The 19,133-nt window shown below is 40.3% G+C and overlaps 1 protein-coding gene across 9 annotated transcripts in view; it reads left to right on the forward strand.

Moving 5' to 3' along the window:
• The window catches only part of MIGA1 (mitoguardin 1), a 95,960-nt gene that overhangs the window by 62,730 nt on the left and 14,097 nt on the right, over window positions 1–19,133 (forward strand). For 8 of the 9 annotated variants that reach the window (XM_087866023.1, XM_087866027.1, XM_045801970.2 and 5 more), the window contains 2 exons: window positions 18,185–18,303; window positions 18,559–18,631. The exons of the other annotated variant lie outside the window; for it this stretch is intronic. In XM_087866023.1, coding sequence (XP_087722149.1) covers window positions 18,185–18,303; window positions 18,559–18,631 — 192 coding nt within the window. The remainder of the gene's footprint in view (window positions 1–18,184; window positions 18,304–18,558; window positions 18,632–19,133) is intronic. 9 annotated transcript variants of the gene reach the window in all.

Below are 19,133 nucleotides of genomic sequence, written 5' to 3' on the forward strand. Positions count from 1 at the left end.
CTTCTTTTTGAATTGTTCTCTTTATGATTATATAGTGTCCTTCTTTTTCTCTTCTAACAGTGTTTGTTTTGAAGTCTGTTTTGTCAGGGCGCCTAGGTGGCACAATCAGTTAAGCATCTGGCTCTTGGTTTCACCTCAGGTCCTGATCTCAGGGTCATGAGATTGAACCCCCCTGCCGGCCTTCATGCTCAGCACAGAGTCTGCCTGACATTCTCTCTTCCTTTCCCTCTGCCCCTTCTGTTTATGCTCTCTCTCTCAATCTCTCTCTAAAATAAATAAATAAACAATTCCTTTAAAGTCTATTTTGTCTGGGGCGCCTGGCTGGCTTGGCCAGTAGAGCATATGACTCTTGATTTCAGGGTCATGAATTCAAGCCCCACTTTGGATGTAGAACTTACTTTCAAAAAAATAAATAATGTCAGTTTTGTCCAATGGAAGTATTGCTCACCTGGCTTTTTCCCCCCACTTCCCTTTGAATGATAAATAGCTTCTCCATCTATTCACTTTCAATCTGAATGTGTTTTTTGGTCTGAAATGAGTCTCCTGTAGGCAGCATAGAGATGGGTTCTTGCTTTTTTTTATCCATTCTGTCACCCTACATCTTTTGATTGGAGGGCGTAGTCCATTTACATGCAAAGTAATTATTGATAGGTATGTACTTACTGCCATTTTGTTACTTATTTTATGGTTGTTTTTGTAGTTCTTCTCTGTTCCTTTCTTCTTCTTTTCTCTTCACAGATTGCTGGTTTTATTTAGTGATATACTTGGATTCCATTTTCTTTATTTTTTGCATATGTATTACCAGTTTTTTATTTGTGGTTACTGTTAGTTTTGTAATCACATCTTATGCATATAGTGGTCTGTATTAAGTTGCTGGTCACTAAAGTTTGAAGCCATTTTTTACTTGTCTCTCTCCAACATTTTAGGCACAGGGTGTCATAGGTTATATCCTTTTATTTTGTGAGTCCCTTGACTGATTTTTATAGATATACTTACTTTTACTGTTTTTGTGCTCCCTGCTTTTCTTATTCCTGCATATGGTCTTTCCACTCAGAGTCCCCTTTAACATTTCTTGTATGGTTGAGTTAGTGGTTATGAATTCTTTTAACTTTTTTTGGTCTGGGAACTCTTTATCTTCTTCTATTCTGAATGATACTCTTACTGGATAGAGTATTCTTGGTTGCAGGTTATTTATTTTTTTTCTTTCAGCACTTTGAATATATCATGGCACTCCCTCTGGCCTGCAAAGTTTCTGGTAAAATATCAGCCGATAGGCTTATGGGGTTTTCCTTGTATGTAACTGTTCTATTTTCTTTTGCCACTTTAAAAATTCTTTATCTCTACTTTTTCCCATTTTAATTACTATGTATCTTGGTATGGGCCTGCTTGGGAAGTTCTTACTGGGGGCTCTCTGTGCCTCCTGGATCTGGATGTCTGTTTCCTTCCCCAGATTCATCAAGTTTTCAGCTATTATTTCTTCAAATACATTTTCTACCCCCTTATTTCTTTCTCCTTCTGGGATCCTTATAATGTAAATGTTATTATGCTTGATGGTGTTGCCGAGTTCCCTTTGTCTATTTTCATTTATTATTACTATTTTTTCTCTCTCCTCTTCAGCTTGATGGCTTTCCATTATTCTGTCTTCCAGGTCACTGATTTGTTCTTCTGCTTCCTCTAGTCTAGTATTTATTCCATCTACTGTATTTTTAGTTTGAGTTATTGAGTTCTTCATCTCTGATTGGTTTTGTTTTGTTTTGCTTTGCTTTCTGTCTCTTTGTTGAGGATCTCAGTGAGGTCCTCCATTCTTTCTCAAGTCCAGTGAGTATCTTTATGGCCATTACTTTAAATTCTCTTTCAGGCATATTATTTATCTCCACTTCGTTTAGCTCACTTGCTGTGATTTTGTCTTGTTCTTTCATTTGGGACATGTTCATCTGTGTCCTCATTTTGTCTAACTCTGTGTATATTTCTATGTCTAAGTAAGCCCTATTTCCTGCCCTTGAAAATAGTGAGCTTATGAAGAAGAGGTCTAGTGTCCTACAGTGTAGTATCCCCTATTCACTAGAACCTGGTGCTTTCGGGGTGTCTCCTATGTGTGTTGTATGTGCCTGGGTGTTGTGGCTGAGCCACTGTTGCCTTCAGCCAAGTTGTCTGAAGTGGCTGTCTTTGCTTGTTGTGGCAGGGCGTGGTCCCTGTGTTTTTAGTGGGCCAGTTTGGGGCTGCCTTAGGATTGAGTTGAGTCAGACCAGGTGTATGTCGGAGATGCAATAGCACTGAACTGCAGGGTGCTTTCCCTGTGTTGTCCCTGAGAAGCTTTCACTTTTGGACAGGTCCTGCGGTCAGACATGATGTCTGTCCCCAGTCCACTGCTGGAGCCACATTTAGACTGTTGTGTGTAGTTATTTTTCCTTCTCCCTGGGGCCGGAGTCACTTTGAAGTGGTGCTGGCCCCTGTCAGGGCTGCTTACAGACTGCCAGGCTTACAGCATCACTTTGGATGGGCTCCATTTAAATGTGTATTGAAGGGGATAGGACCACAGGAGAAATCAGGGACTGGGGTGGTGTGTTAGTAAGGACTGTGCAGGTCTGCTATGGAGGAGCTTGGAGGAAGGCCTAGTTGGAGAGGGTTTGTTTGCAGGAGAACACCAGGGCAGAGTACACTGTTAGTAAGTTATTTGTGAAATATTAGTGCTTCAGTGGTTACTGGAGGTATCCGTGTATCTAGGCTGGGTGGTGGGGAAAGGAAATTGTGTTTTCCAGTTCCTTTGTTCCTGGAGAATTCTCCCAAAGATCCCTGCCCCTCCAGCACATGCTCTGAGATTAGTAAACAAATCTCCCTCTCATATACCGTAGGCATTTTTCAGATTGCTGCTTCTATGCTGTATCTGAGTGGGGCTGTTTGTAGTAGTGTCTCTTTAAGGGTGGGGACCCAGTTTCCTGTCTTCCTCTGGTTCGTACAGAGCCAAGCATGCTGATTTTTGAAGTTCTAGGTGTTAAGCTACGCCAATTGTAAGAGCTTGTAAAATTTGAGTCAAAGCTTCAGGTTATCTTACTCTGAAGGTTCAGGCGGCTCAGGTGCTTGGTGTGAGGGTCTTTTTCTCTCCCCTCTCTGCACTGGTGGTATCCCTGTCTCTCATGAACAGCCCTATGGGTCCATTTAGCTCCTGACCGTACCTCTGCTCTTCCTACCCACTTTGATGTGGCCCCTTCTCTACATTTAGCTTTGGAGAGTTTTTCAGTCAGTTTTTCGGTTACTTACACTGATGTGAGTATTATTTAGTTGTATCCCTGGTGTGAAATGAGCTTAGGATCTTCTTACTCTACGATGTTCCTTTTAATTTCTCTTTCTGATTGATTATTATGAGTATATAGAAATGCAACTGATTTTTATACATTGCTTTTGTATCCTGCAACTTTACCAAATTTGTTTATGTTCTAACAGTTTTTTGGTGGTCTTTTAAGATTCTCTCTATATAGGATTATATCATGCGCAGAGACAATTTTACTTTTTTTTTTTTCCAATTTAGATGCCTTTTTTTCCTTTGCCTTGCCTGATTGCTCTGGCTAGAGCTTCAGTGCTATGTTGAATAGGAGTGGTGAGAATGGGCACTCTTATCTTGGTCTTAGGGGAAAGAAAAGCTTTCGGTCTTTTCACTGTTGAGTATGATACTAACTATGGCTTGTCATATATGGCCTTTATAGTGTTAAGGTACATTTTTTCTGTACCAAATTTATTTAGAGTTTTTAACATAAAAAGATGTTCTATTTTGTCAAATACTTTTTATCTTTCTGTTCTGTAGATACTTATGTCCTAGATGATTTATAAGGAGAATTGCTACTCACTTTGCATTTTTCTGCTGTGAGGAATGATGTACCTAATTGCTGCAGTTTCTTTTTAATATGCAACTTTAAAAAATATTTTGCCAAGTGTTCATTATACTACTCTGTTGTTTAAGTTACAGGGGTTTGATAAAAAGAATCCTTATGGAAAAGAAAATACATGAAAGCCACAAGAAGGGCTCAATATTTGAGAAACATCTTAGGAATGCTTCTAGGGTATAAATGTATGATCTTGGAATGTGACTGTTCCAAAAGAAGTTCTTTTCTTTTCTTTTTTTCTTTTTTAAAGATTTTATTTATTTATTTGACAGAGAGACAGCCAGCGAGAGAGGGAACACAAGCAGGGGGAGTGGGAGAGGAAGAAGCAGGCTCATAGCAGAGGAGCCTGATGTGGGGCTCAATCCCATAATGCCGGGATCACGCCCTGAGCCGAAGGCAGATGCTTAACCGCTGTGCCACCCAGGCGCCCCCAAAATAAGTTCTTTTCTAAGAAATGCTTGTTAAATTATTTTTAATTGCATTTATTATATGCCAGATACTTAAATTCAGGAAAACTATTTTAATGAAGAAAGTTATTAAAAAAATAAGATCTGAACTCCTTGGGAAGTTAAACAGTTTGTGAACATTTGAAAGATTTACTCAATTACCAGAAAGATTTCTTGCTTATTTAGATTAAAGAAATCCTGGCATAAGCTTTTTTCTAAGTTAGGTCAGTCATTTGTGAAAGTGATTAACAAGATTTTCCTATATAAGCTTTGCCAAACATTGGTTTGGAACTACAACCTTTTTTCTCTGAAAAGTCTTTTTTTAAATAACAGCTTTACTGAGAAATAGCTCACATGCTATAAAATTCACTTTTTAGAAGTATGCACATGAGTGGATTTTAATGTATTCACAGAGTTGTGCTACCAGTAACACGTTCTACTTCCAGAACATTTTTATCACCCCAAAAAGAAACCCCCACGTATTAGTAATCATGTCCTGTTCTCTCCTACCCCCAGCCCTTGACAAGTACTGATCTACCTCTCTCTCTGTGGATTTGGCTATTCTGGACATTTTATATAAATAGAATCATACAATATGTGACCTTTTGGGTTGATGTTCTTTCACTTAGTGTAATGTTTTGAAGTTCTGAAAGGTCTTTTTAATGTTAGGATACTGCTGCACTGAGTGCTCCTAGCTCTCCCATCTGTTAAAGAGATTGTCATTTAATAGGTAGAAACTAATACTGCAAAGAGTAATTTTTAGCTGTGGATTCAATTTTTCTTAGAATTAACACTCTGCAGCATGTGTGTGTGTTTAATATATAAATTATAGGGTGCTCTTTAAAGAGAAAATTTTAGGGGCACCTGGGTGTCTCAGTTTGTTAAGTCAGACTTTTTTTTTTTTGTTAAGATTTTAGTTATTTGTTAGAGAGCATGCACAGGCACAAGGTAGAGGAGGGGCAGAAGGAGAGAAAGAGGCAGACTCCCCACTGAGCAGGGAGCCTGACTCGGGTTCAGTCCCAGGACCCCAAGATCATGACCTGAGCTGAAGGCAGCCGCTTAACCAACTGAGCCACCCAGCCACCAAGACCTAAGTGTTGGACTCTTTTTTTTTTATTATTTATTTTTTATTTTTTTTAAAGATTTTATTTATTTATTTGACAGAGACAGAGACAGCCAGCGAGAGAAGGAACACAAGCAGGGGGAGTGGGAGAGGAAGAAGCAGGCTCATAGCGGAGGAGCCTGATGTGGGGCCTGATCCCATAACGCCAGGATCATGCCCTGAGCCAAAGGCAGACGCTTAACCGCTGTGCCACCCAGGCACCCCAAGTGTTGGACTCTTGATTTAGGCTCAGGTCATGATCTCAGGGTCATGAGGTTGGGCCCCCATTGGCCTCTGCACTTGGCATGAAGTCTGCTTGAGATTCTCTCTCCCTCTGAAAAAAAAAAAGAGAGAGAGAATTTCATTTCTTATAATCCAGTTACCTCTACTTATACACTAAATAGAAGCTTTAGCTATATGCTAAATGGAAGCTTGAAATTTTTTTATTTTTTTTAATTTAAAAACAATTTAAAAATTCTTTGTTTTTTTACAAAATGTATTTATTTGAGAGAGAGAACAAGTGCCAGAGCATGGGGTAGGGGAAGGGCAGAGGAAGAGAGAGAATCTCAAGGAGACTCCCTGAGCTTAGAGCCAGATGTGGGGCTTGATCCCATGACCCTGAGATCATAACCATAATGGAAACCAAGAGTCTGGCACTCAACCGATTGAGCCACCTAGGTGCTCCTTGAAAATTCGCTTTTTAATACCCACCTCTCTGACTTGATAGGACTTGTTGATAGCAATCCAAAATAATATACTAATTATAATATGCAAAATGACAAGGATAAATATTTAGAATAATAATAACCTGAGAAGGGAGAGCTGTATCTGCCATTTAATATTTCTGTTTCCTGAAGTGTCTTCCTTCCTCTGGGGTCAATTTTGTCTGTCTTGGGCTTTCATTCTTGTACTGGTGGTTTTCTTCTCAAATTTGAAAGCTTAATTGGTGACTGGATTGATATTCTTAGATAGATTGTGTGGGTTTGCAATGTGTTATAATGTTTGTTTTTCCCATGAACAGGAAGACTAACTGGACTTTGTTTACTTCTTTGAGGTCTGTGGATTGGTATGCTTTTCTTTAGGATAATGGTCTGGAAATAGCCTAGTGGGCAAGGTGTACCTCCATACAGAATGAAAAAGGCCATATTCTGGGAAGCCCATTACTCACCCTAGCAGCCTTTGTCTCCCCAGGCAGACCAGATAATATTTTTCTTTTTTGAGAGAGCACAACACGGTGGGGGGGGGGTGGAGGGAGAGAATTCCAAGCAGGCTCCACATCCAGCGCGAAGTCCGACGTGGGGCTTGATCCCACCACTCACGATCATAACCTGAGCTGAAATCAAGAGTCTGTCACTTAACTTATTGAGCCACCCAGGCACCCCCAGATAATTTTTAAAGGGAAATGTTACCTGGTTGAAAATTTGTTTTTCCACAGGCTATCTTCCTGTTCAGGGAAGAAAGGGAAAGAGCAGGAATTAGAATGACATGTGGGACTACTGTAGTTGTTTGGACACAGACTTTCATTTAACCTCCCATTTTTAATTCCTCTTCTTCACTCCTGTCACATACCTGCCTACTCCAAGCCTGGTGCTCTTTGAGGCTCTGCTTAGAAAATGTCTCGCCCTTGACTATATCCCCTGTTAAATATATTCTGGACTGTGGGTTCCTCATCATTTTTATCTTTCCACACACTTCCATTTGTTTTCCAGTTTGGGGAAATTTGTGTGTCTTTCTTTTGCTGTTGTATTGTTACCACTATTATATTAGTATCTGTTACTATATAATAATTACCCAGAACTTATTGTCTTAAGACAACAATAAAACTCAGGTGTGGACTTGGGGCTAGGTCTGAAGCTGTGAGGACCCCCTAGGCCTCAGGGGCATGTCCTGGATCGCAGGACTCTGTGCCCCAATTGGGGGGTTAATTCTGGGTGTCCTTGATTTCCTGGGGATTAAATTGGGCAGAGGGTGTATGTCTTTTCATTAATCTAGTAGTTAGAGCCTTCTAAATCCTAGGGGCTCCCCACTGGCATCTAATGAAGGCTCAAGAGTTTTGGAGTGGGATTGAGGCACCCCCCCGCTTTGTGTTGGTTTTGCTCTGCGCTCAGTGGGGAGTCTGCTTCAAGATTTTTTCCCTCTACCCCCCCCACACATGTGCAAATGCATGCACTCTCTCTCTTTCAAATACATAAATAATTCTTTAAAAAAGAGAGAGACTTATTTAAATGATCACTTCAGTGAAACCAGCAATAAGCAAGGTAGATCAATAAATCAGGACTTGATGCTGGAATCTGTCATTGTTGGATTTATTCATTTCTTATTAGTATAAATTATTTTATATAGAAAGTTTAATTGGAGCCCCATTTTCCTCCTCAGAATTTTTCTCTACTGACAGGTGAACATAAATCCTATTTGTTTTTGATAGTGGTACAAAACTTTAAACTATTTAATATCTAAAGAATTTCTAAGTTATTTTATAATGTATTAGTTTTTTTAACCCCAGAAGCACATTGCCTTTAGCATAATATATTTTCCTTAAAGTATGGAGGGAAATATTAAAACAGAATATATAATATCAGGTATTGTCATTTCTGTTTACCTTTTTTTATCTCTGATCTAATAGCCATATTTATACTATCTTAAATATTGCCGATGCTTAAACTTCTTTCCCCTTGGGTTTTCGGATAAGGCTGATAGGAGAGTTGTAAAATGATATTTAAGAGTATAAGCTCTGGAATTAATGCCTGGGTTTAAATTCTACCATTTGGTTGTGGGACTTGGGGCAAGTTCCTGCTAATCTGAATCTCTGTTGCTTTATCTGTAAAATGTGGGTAATAACAGTACCTACTTTATGAATTGTTCTAAAGATTAAATCAGATTATCAAGTTAATGCATTTAGCACAGCACTGGGTGCATATGAAGTGCCAAAACTACAGCACAGAGAAATACTTCTAGCACAATAGAGTAACAATCTCCAGAAATCTCTTCCGGAAAAGCAGTGAAAACACTGGCAAGAATTGTCAAAATCAAAAATTTAAGAACTCTGAAAATTAATGAAAGACTTATTTCAGAAACTCAGGGGGCTTTTCATTTCAAGAAAAATGGCTGAATCCCCATAAGAACAGTGAACTTTGTGGATTTTTAATTTGATCTGTTCCCATCCCCCTCTCTTCCATATTCTTGAAAACCAACAATCTCACAACTGTGGTAACTGCAAAAACCAGGCCTGGCAACCACTAAAAGAAACTTAGTGATTTTGGAGTTTCACAAAGTTCTATTTTGACCTATATGGCAGCTCCCTGCAAAGTTCCTTCTCAGGACTTAACCTTTATTTGATCTGACTTAGAGCTTGCTCCACAGGAGAGTCCTATCCCTATGGCCTTTGTTAAAAACAATCAGTGGCAATTGTTTAATATTATAGCTACCTGAGGTGGTGATACCAGTGAGGGCTAATAAGAGGTCGACCAAAAAACTTAAAAGGAAAAATTGGGCAATGAGATTTTATTAACAGGGGGTTTGAAAAGTTCCAACATATTTCTAGAAATCTAGAAGGTCACAGGAATGTGCAGCATTGCACATATGTCCGGGAAAGACCTTAAAAGTCCCTGACCCCTTACCTCTGGCTGACCTTGATGTTCTGCATAAGCAGGGAGTAAAAGTTAAGGCAGAAAAGAGGGGAAAAAATTATTAATTAGAATTTATCAAAAGTAAAAACTTTTGTGGTTCAAAGGACACCAATAGGGGCGCCTGGGTGGCTCAGTCATTAAGTGTCTGCCTTCAGCTCAGGTCATGATCCCAGGGTGCTGGGATCAAGCCCCAAATCGGACTTCCTGCTAGGCAGAAAGCCTGCTTCTCTCACTCCCACTCCCATTCCCCCTGCTTGTGTTCCCTCTCTCACTGTCTCTGTCAAATAAATAAATAAAAATCTTAAAAAAAAAAAAAAAAAAGGACACCAATAAGAAAGTGAAAAAAACAGCAGATTGGGAGAAATATTTGTAAATCATGTGTCTTACAAAGACACATATCCAGAATAGATAATGAATGGTTATAACTCAACAACAAATGGACAAAAACCCAACTTAAAAATGGGCAAAGGATTTGAATAAACATTTCTCCAAAGAAGATATATAGAGGCTAGTGAGGAGATGAAAGATGTTCAACATTGTCATTAGCGAGATTAAACCAATTCATACCCACTAGAGGGGCTATAATATAAAAAATGAATAATAATATGGGCCCCAGGGTGGCTCAGTCCATTAAGTGTCTGCCTTTGGCTCAGGTGATTTTCTCAGGTTGTGAGATTGAGCCATATTGGGCTCCTTGCTCAGCAGGAAGTCTGCTTCTCCCTCTGCCCCTTCCCCCTGCTTGTGTGAGCACACTCTCTCTCTCTCAAATAATAAAAAGTCTTTTAAAAATATATAATAGGAGTTAAGATGGTGGAGGAGTAGGGGACCCCTTTTTCAGCTGGTCCCATGAGTCGAGTTGGATAGGTACCAGACCAGCCTGAACATCCACGGAATCAGCCTGAGATGCAAGAAGATACATCTGGATCTCTACAAACGAACATCTCCAGTGCTGAATATTGAGGTATGAAGTGGGGAGCCGTGACCCGCACACAGATATTGGAAGATAAATGGAAGGGGGAGGGAGTTGCTGCATCCGGGCGCCGGGAAGCGGTAGCCACCTGCACGGGGGAGCGGGCGGACTCGCGGACCGGCACCTGCACCTGCGAGAGAGCAGACTGAGACCATGAGCCGGGAGCACGCGCGACCAGACTGAAACGGAGCTCCGGTGCGCTCACTGGAACCAGACTGAGACCGGGAGCTCCGGGAGCACGTGGGGCGACTGGCGGTGTTAGAAACACAAAGGACAGAGACGCGACGGCCCTGGAAGTGAGGGCTGGGACGCCGGGTGTGGGGCACACATCCCGGGACGCTGCAGGGTTGAGCAGCACCAACAGTAACGGAGTTAAAGTGGCCAGAACATCAGTGGAGAACAGTCCGCGATCCCTCTGTTCTGAGACAGAGGCTGAGATTCGGCCACTGCTGCTCTGACTCTCAGAAGAGGCACAGCAAACTGCCAGGGAAAGCCGCCAGAGAACAAAAGCCTGGAAATACCGGCTCGCAGTGTGCCCATCCCCATCCCCCCTTGCAGGGGACACGGAGACTCTACCCAAACAGGGTCGCCTGAGTATCGGAGTGGCAGGCCCCTCCCCCAGAAGGCAGGCTGAAAAGTCAAGAAGCCCACATCCCTAAGATCCCTATAAAACAAGGGCGCACGGCCTGGGTCCCAGTCAGTAATTTGGGCTCTGGACAACCCCCTAACCTCTCCTCATCAGAATGACGAGAAGGAGAAATCCCCCCCCAGCAAAGAAAAGACAATGAGTCTGTGGCCTCTGCCACAGAACTAATGGATATGGATATAACCAAATTATCAGAAATGGAATTCAGAGTAACAATGGTCAAGATGATGTGTAGACTTGAAAAAAGTATTAACGAAAATATTAATGAGAATATAGAATCTCTAAGGGTGGAAATGAGAGCGAATCTGGCAGAAATTAAAAATTCTTTGAGCCAAATGCAGTCAAAACTAGAGGCTCTGACGGCCAGGGTGAATGAAGCAGAAGAACGTATCAGCGAATTGGAGGATGGGTTAGTAGAAGAAAAAGCTAAAATAGAATCTGGACTCAAAAAAATCCACGCTCAGGAATGTAGGTTACGGGAGATTACTGACTCAATGAAACGTTCCAATGTCAGAATCATTGGCATCCCTGAGGGGGTGGAGAAAAACAGAGGTCTAGAAGAGATATTTGCACAAATTGTAGCTGAAAACTTCCCTAATCTAGCAAAGGAAACAAACATTCGTGTCCAAAAGGCAGAGAGGACCCCTCCCAAGCTCAACCACGACAAACCTACACCACGTCACGTCATAGTGCAATTCGCAAATATTAGATCCAAGGATATAGTATTGAAAGCAGCCAGGGCAAAGAAATTTCTCACATACCAAGGCAAAGGTATCAGAATTACGTCAGACCTGTCTACACAGACCTGGAATGAGAGAAGGGGTTGGGGGCGGCATTTTTAAAGCTCTTTCAGAGAAAAACATGCAGCCAAGGATCCTTTATCCAGCAAGCCTGTCATTCAGAATTGATGGAGAAATAAAGACCTTCCAGAATTGCCAGTCACTGACCAATTTCGTAACCACGAAACCAGCCCTACAAGAGATATTAAGAGGGGGTTCTATAAAAGTAAAAAGGCCCCAAGAGTGATACAGAACAGAAAGTCACAATCTGTAGAAACAAAGACTTTACTGGCAACATGGCGTCATTAAAATCATATCTCTCAGTAATCAGTCTCAATGTAAATGGCCTAAATGCTCCCATAAAACACCACAGGGTTGCAGATTGGATAAAAAGACATGACCCATCCATTTGCTGTCTACAAGAGACTCATTTTGAACCTAAAGATACATTCAGACTGAAAGTAAAGGGATGGAATACCATCTTTCACGCCAATGGACCTCAAAAGAAAGCTGGGGTAGCAATTCTCATATCAGACAGATTAGATTTTAAACTACAGACTATAGTTAGAGACGCAGAAGGGCACTATATTATTCTTAAAGGATGTATACAACAAGTGGATATGACAATTATAAATATATATGCCCCCAACAGGGGAGCAGCAAGTTACACAAGCCAACTCTTAACCACAATAAAGAGACATATAGATAAAAATACACTAATAGTAGGAGACCTCAACACTCCACTATCAGCAATAGACAGATCACCTAAGCAAGAAATCAGCAAAGAAACAAGAGCTTTGAATGCCATACTCGATGAGTTGGACCTCATAGATATATATAGAACACTACACCCCAGAACCAAAGAGTACTCATTCTATTCTAATGCCCATGGAACATTCTCAAGAATAGACCATGTTCTGGGTCACAAAACAGGTCTCAACCGATACCAAAAGAAATTATTCCCTGCATATTCTCAGACCACAACGCTCTGAAATTGGAACTCAACCACAAGGAAAAATTTGGAAGAAACTCAAACACTTGGAGACTAAGAACCATCCTGCTCAGGAATGACTTGATAAACCAGGAAATCAAAAATCAATTTAAACAATTTATGGAGACCAACAAGAATGAAAACACAGCGGTCCAAAACCTATGGGATACCGCAAAGGCAGTCCTAAGGGGGAAATACATAGCCATCCAAGCCTCACTCAAAAGAATAGAAAAATCTAAAATGCAGTTTTTATATTCTCACCTCAAGAAGCTGGAGCAGCAAAAGAGGGACAGGCCTAATCCATGCACGAGGAAGCAGCTGACCAAGATTAAAGCAGAAATCAATGAATTAGAAACCAGGAGTACAGTAGAGCAGATCAACAGAACTAGAAGCTGGTTCTTTGAGAGAATCAATAAAATTGACAGACCACTGGCAAGACTTATCCAAAAGAATAGAAAAAGGACCCAAATTAATAAAATTATGAGTGAAAAGGGAGAGGTCACAACCAACACCAATGAAATTGGAAGGATTATTAGAAACTTTTATCAACAGCTATATGCCAATAAATTAAGCAATCTGGACGAGATGGAGGCCTTTCTGGAAACCTATAAACTACCAAGACTGAAACAGGAAGAAATTGATTTTTTAAACAGGCCAATTAATTATGAAGAGATTGAGTCAGTGATAAACAACCTTCCAAATAACAAAACTCCAGGCCCGGATGGTTTTCCTGGGGAATTCTACCAAACATTCAAAGATGAAATAATACCTATTCTCCTAAAGCTATTTCAAAAAAAAGAAACAGGAGGAAAGCTACCAAACTCATTCTATGAGGCCAAATTTACCTTGATCCCCAAACCAGGCAAAGACCTCATCAAAAAGGAGATACAGACCGATTTCCCTAATGAATATGGATGCCAAAATCCTCAACAAGATCCTGGCTAATAGAATCCAACAGTACATTAAAAGGATTATCCATCATGACCAAGTGGGATGCATCCCTGGGATGCAAGCGTGGTTCAACATTTGCAAATCAATCAGCGTGATACATCATATCAACAAGAAAAGACTCAGGAACCATATGATCCTCTCAATTGATGCAGAAAAAGCATTTGACAAAATAAAGCATCCTTTCCTGATTAAAACCCTTCAGAGTGTAGGGATAGAGGGTACATTCCTCAATCTCATAAAAACCATCTATGAAAAGTCTACAGCAAATATCATTCTCAATGGGGAAAAGCTGGAAGCCTTTCCCTTAAGATCAGGAACAGGACAAGGATGCCCACTCTCGCCACTATTATTCAACATAGTACTAGAAGTCCTTGCAACAGCAATCAGGCAACAAAAAGGGATAAAAGGTATCCAAATCGGCAAAGAAGAAGTCAAACTGTCTCTCTTCGCAGATGACATGATACTCTATATGGAAAACCCAAAAGAATCCACTCCCAAACTATTAGAAGTTATAGAGCAATTCAGTAATGTGGCGGGATACAAAATCAATGCTCAGAAATCAGTTCCATTTCTATACACGAATAATGAGACTGAAGAAAGAGAAATTAGGGAATCCGTCCCATTTACAATAGCACCAAAAACCATACGTTACCTTGGAATTAACTTAACCAGGACGTAAAGGACCTATATTCTAGAAACTACAAATCACTCTTGAAAGACATTGAAGAAGACACAAAAAGATGGAAAAATATTCCATGCTCATGGATCGGAAGAATTAACATAGTTAAAATGTCCATGCTACCCAGAGCAATCTACATTTTCAGTGCTCTCCCGATCAAAATACCGATGACATTTTTCAAAGAACTGGAACAAATAGTTCTTAAGTTTATATGGAACCAGAAAAGGCCCCGAATCTCCAAGGAACTGTTGAAAAGGAAAAACAAAGCTGGGGGCATCACAATGCTGGATTTCGAGCTGTACTACAAAGCTGTGATCACAAAGACAGCATGGTGTTGGCACAAAAACAGACACATAGACCAATGGAACAGAATAGAGAACCCAGAAATGGACCCTCGGCTCTTTGGGCAACTAATCTTTGATAAAGCAGGAAAAAACATCCAGTGGAAAAAAGACAGTCTCTTCAATAAATGGTGCTGGGAAAATTGGACAGCTACATGCAAAAGAATGAAACTTGACCACTCTCTCACACCATACACAAAGATAAACTCCAAATGGATGAAAGACCTCGATGTGAGACAGGAATCCATCAAAATCCTAGAGGAGAACATAGGCAGCAACCTCTACGACATCAGCTAAAGCAACCTTTTTCATAACACATCTCCAAAGGCAAGAGAAACAAAAGATAAAATGAACTTGTGGGACTTCATCAAGATAAAAAGCTTCTGCACAGCCAAGGAAACAGTCAAAAAAACTAAGAGGCAGCCCACGGAATGGGAGAATATATTTGCAAATGATGCTACAGATAAAAGACTGGTATCCAAGATCTACAAAGAACTTCTCAAACTCAATACGCGAGAAACAAACAAATCATAAAATGGGCAGAAGATATGAACAGACACTTTTCCAATGATGACATACAAATGGCTAACAGACACATGAAAAAATGTTCAAAATCATTAGCCATCAGGGAAATTCAAATCAAAACCACACTAAGATACCACCTTACGCCAGTTAGAATGGCAAAAATTGACAAGGCAAGAAACAACAATTGCTGGAGAGGATGTGGAGAAAGGGGATCCCTCCTACATTGTTGGTGGGAATGCAAGTTGGTACAGCCACTCTGGAAAACAGTGTGGAGGTCCCTTAAAAAGTTAAAAATTGAGCTACCCTATGATCCAGCCATTGCACTACTGGGTATTTACCCCAAAGATACAGACGTAGTGAAAAGAAGGGCCACATGCACCCCAATGTTCATAGCAGCATTGTACACAATAGCCAAATCGTGGAAAGAACCGAGATGCCCTTCAACAGATGAATGGATTAAGAAGTTGTGGTCCATATATACAATGGAATATTACTCAGCTATCAGAAAGAATGAGTTCTCAACATTTGCTGCAACATGGATGGCACTGGAGGAGATAATGCTAAGTGAAATAAGTCAAGCAGAGAAAGACAATTATCATATGATTTCTCTCATCTATGGAACATAAGAACTAGGAAGATCGGTAGGGAAACAAAGGGATAAAGAAAGAGGGGGTAATCAGAAGGGGGAATGAAGCATGAGAGACTATGGACTCTGAGAAACAAACTGAGGGCCTCAGAGGGGAGGGGAGTGGGGGAATGGGATGGACTGGTGATGGGTAGTGAGGAGGGCACGTGTTGCATGGTGCTTATAGGGGACTAATGAAGCATCGAGCTTTACATCGGAAACCAGGGATGTACTGTATGGTGACTAACATAATATAATAAAAAAAATTAAAATATATATATATATAATAATTATTGGTGAAGGTGTGAAAAAATCTAAGTCATTGTACATCGCTAGTGGGAGTGGAATAGGGTGTGGTCTCTTTGCCAAACAATTTGGCAGTTCCTCAAAAAGTTAAACATAGACTGGGGTACTTGGGTGGCTTAGTTGGTTAAGCATCAACTCTTGATTTTTGTCTCAGGTCATGATCTCAATGTTGGGAGATTGAGCCCCACATTGGGCTCTATGCCCTGCTTAAGATTCTTTCTCTCTCCCCCGCCATTGCCCTCAAAACAAAAGTTTAAAAATTAAAATGTTAAACATAGAGTAACCATCTGACCCTTCCTTCCTCTTGTAGGTATATACTCAAGAGAATTGAAAACATTAAAAACTTTTACACAAATGTTCAACGCAGCCTTACTCATGATAACCAAAAGTGGAAACGACCTAAATGTCTATCAATTGAGGAATAGATAAAAAAGGAAAGTGGTATATCTATACAATTCGGCCATAAAAAGAATGAAGTACTGACACTAGCTACATCATAGACGAACCTTGAAAACATTATGCTAAGTGAAAGAAACCAAACACAAAAGGCCACATATTGTTTGTAAACATGAAGTTTCCAAAGTAGGAGACTCCAGAGACTAAGAGTAGATTTAGCTCCCAGGGGCTAGAGAAAAGGGGAAATGGGATGACTGATGATAGGTAAGGGGGTTCCTGCTGGGGTGGTAAAAATATTCTGGAACTAAAAGGTGATGTTAATTGCAAAACCCAGTAAACATGCTGAAAAAAAAAAACCCTGAATTGTTCGCTTGAAAGGATGAATTTTATAGTATGTGAATTATATCTCAATAAAGGCATTAAAAAACAAAAGAAGACATGGTGTATGTATATACAATGGAATATTACGCAGCCATCAAAAAATGAAATCTTGTCATTTGCAATGGCGTGGATGGAACTAGAGGGTACTATGCTAAGCAAAATAAGTCAATCAGAGAAAGACAATTATATGATCTCACTGATATGTGGAATTTAAAAACAGGGCAGAGGATCACAGGGGAAGAGAGGAAAAAATGAAAGAAGACAAAATCAGAGAGGGAGACAAACCATAAGAGACTCTTAATCTTAGGAAACAAACTGAAGGTTGCTGGAGGGGAGGGAGGTGGAGGGATGGGGTAACTGGGTGATGGACATTGGGGAGGGTATGTGATGTAATGAGCACTGGGTGTTATATAAGACTGATGAATCACAGGCCTATACCTCTGAAACTAGTAATATGTTATATGTTAATTAATTGAATTTAATTTTAAAATGTTTATTTAAAAAAACAAGAAAACAGGGGTACCTGGGTGGCTCAGTTGGTTCAGTGTCCAACTCCTGATTTCGGCTCAGGTCATGATCTCGGGGTCCTGAGATTGAGGCCTGCATCAGGCTCACACTCCGCACTGAGTCTGCTTGTCCCTCTCGCTCCCCCTCTGCTCCAGCTCCCTCCCCACCCCGCTTCCAGCTTGCACACCAGCTTGCTAGTGTGCATGTGTGTGCGTGCGCACACGTGCTCTCTCTTAAATAACAAAATCTTAAAAAAAAAAAAAAATCCAGGGGTACCTGGCTGGCTCAGTCGGTAGGGCATGCTACTCTTGATCTCGGGCTTGAGTTCAAGCCCCTAATTGAGTGTAGTGATTACTTAAAAATTTTAAAAAGATCTCAACAAAACAAAAAGACAAAAACCCCTACGACGTGCTATATAAATGGATCACCTCGTATTGAAAAATGAAAATCACTCCAAAGCTTTCTTGCTTAGCTGGCTACTCTATAGTGTTTGCAGTTGTTGCTGCTTAATGGATTGTCAGAAGCCTGGAATTTCATCTGCAGAGCTGTTATGCTAGCCAGAGGTGCATGACTGTTTTTCAGTTACACAAAGGTTAGTCAGTGCTGGCTATGAAAAGAAATTCCTTAGAATTGGCCAAACTGAGATGGCAGTATTTTTGTAGAAAGTTTTACTTCATTTACAATTGTGAGTTCTAATATTTTCAAGCATTCTTTGGATGATAAAATCCTCCCCTCTTTTTTTTTTTTTCCAATGCTTCATCTTCAGTTATTCTTATTGAACTATAAGGTACTGCTTTTCTGTGTATCCTGTGGATTTAAGTTGTTGAATTCAGAAGCTTGATATAAAGTTATACTCATTTTTACAACTTGAAATAAAGTGAATTTAGAACTCACTAGCTGTAAAATCTCATGGAATGATTTTTATGGGTTTAATAAAATTGAGTATGTTTTGATGTTAGCAAGATCCTGTTTTCTATCTTTTATAGTTTTTCTTCTTCTATCAGTGTAATCTGTTGTAACGCACTGTATTCCTAGCTCGCGGAGCACAGACAAGGACGGCATGCCTACAGTCTAGAGTCTCTCTGCCACTGCCCCTTCTATGAGGAAGCCATGCATTTAGTTGAAGAAGGGAAAATTTACTCAAGAGTGCTTAGGTACCATTTCAGTTTTGCTTTTGTTTATGAAAAATATGAAGGTGCTGTTGCTATGTTTGTGTAATATTTATTAAAGATGTTTATGAGAATGGGGGAAATGTCTTTTAGGCTCAAAAAATTTTTTTTACGTTTTTGTCATTATTGAAAAGACATGTGTTTTATATTAAGGTCCTGATGTTAAGCCTTGAATCCAGATTTATAGTGGGCTTGGTCTTGAATGCAGTTTAACAGTTGTCTTCCCTGTTTATTACATAGAACTGAAATGTTGGAGTGCCTCGGAGACAGTGATTTTCTTGCCAAACTTCACTGTATTCGACAGGCTTTTCAGGTATTTTTTTTTAAACGTTAAGTGACTTTACCTAGCCCCTCATCCCCACCCTTATGCTACAGAGTCCAGCTAAATATAAACAGGACAGCTCTTTGCTCTTTATTATCCTTATTTTTAAGGGCAGGTATAAAATCTACTAAGTTTATTTTTCCTGCCTGCTACTTCCTTTCATGTGTCCCCGTTTGTCTTTGTCCTCTGCCATGGCTTCCCAGGTCCACCACACTTTGTCAAACAGGGAGTTCTGATGCTGGAGATGCGTACAAATGGCTGCTTAAAATAAAAATCCTCTTATTATCAATTAGTATGTTTTCTAGATTGTTTTGTATTTGAATCACTTGTAAAATCACTGATTTCCTAAAATGAAATAAGATCCCTGAACAAGGGGCGCCTGGGTGGCACAGCGGTTAAGCGTCTGCCTTCGGCTCAGGGCGTGATCCGGGCGTTACGGGATCGAGCCCCACATCAGGCTCCTCCGCTGTGAGCCTGCTTCTTCCTCTCCCAC

This window comes from Ursus americanus, chromosome 12 (assembly GCF_024610735.1).
Source record: "Ursus americanus isolate L20-20 chromosome 12, mUrsAme1.1.p, whole genome shotgun sequence".
NCBI lineage: Eukaryota > Metazoa > Chordata > Mammalia > Carnivora > Ursidae > Ursus > Ursus americanus.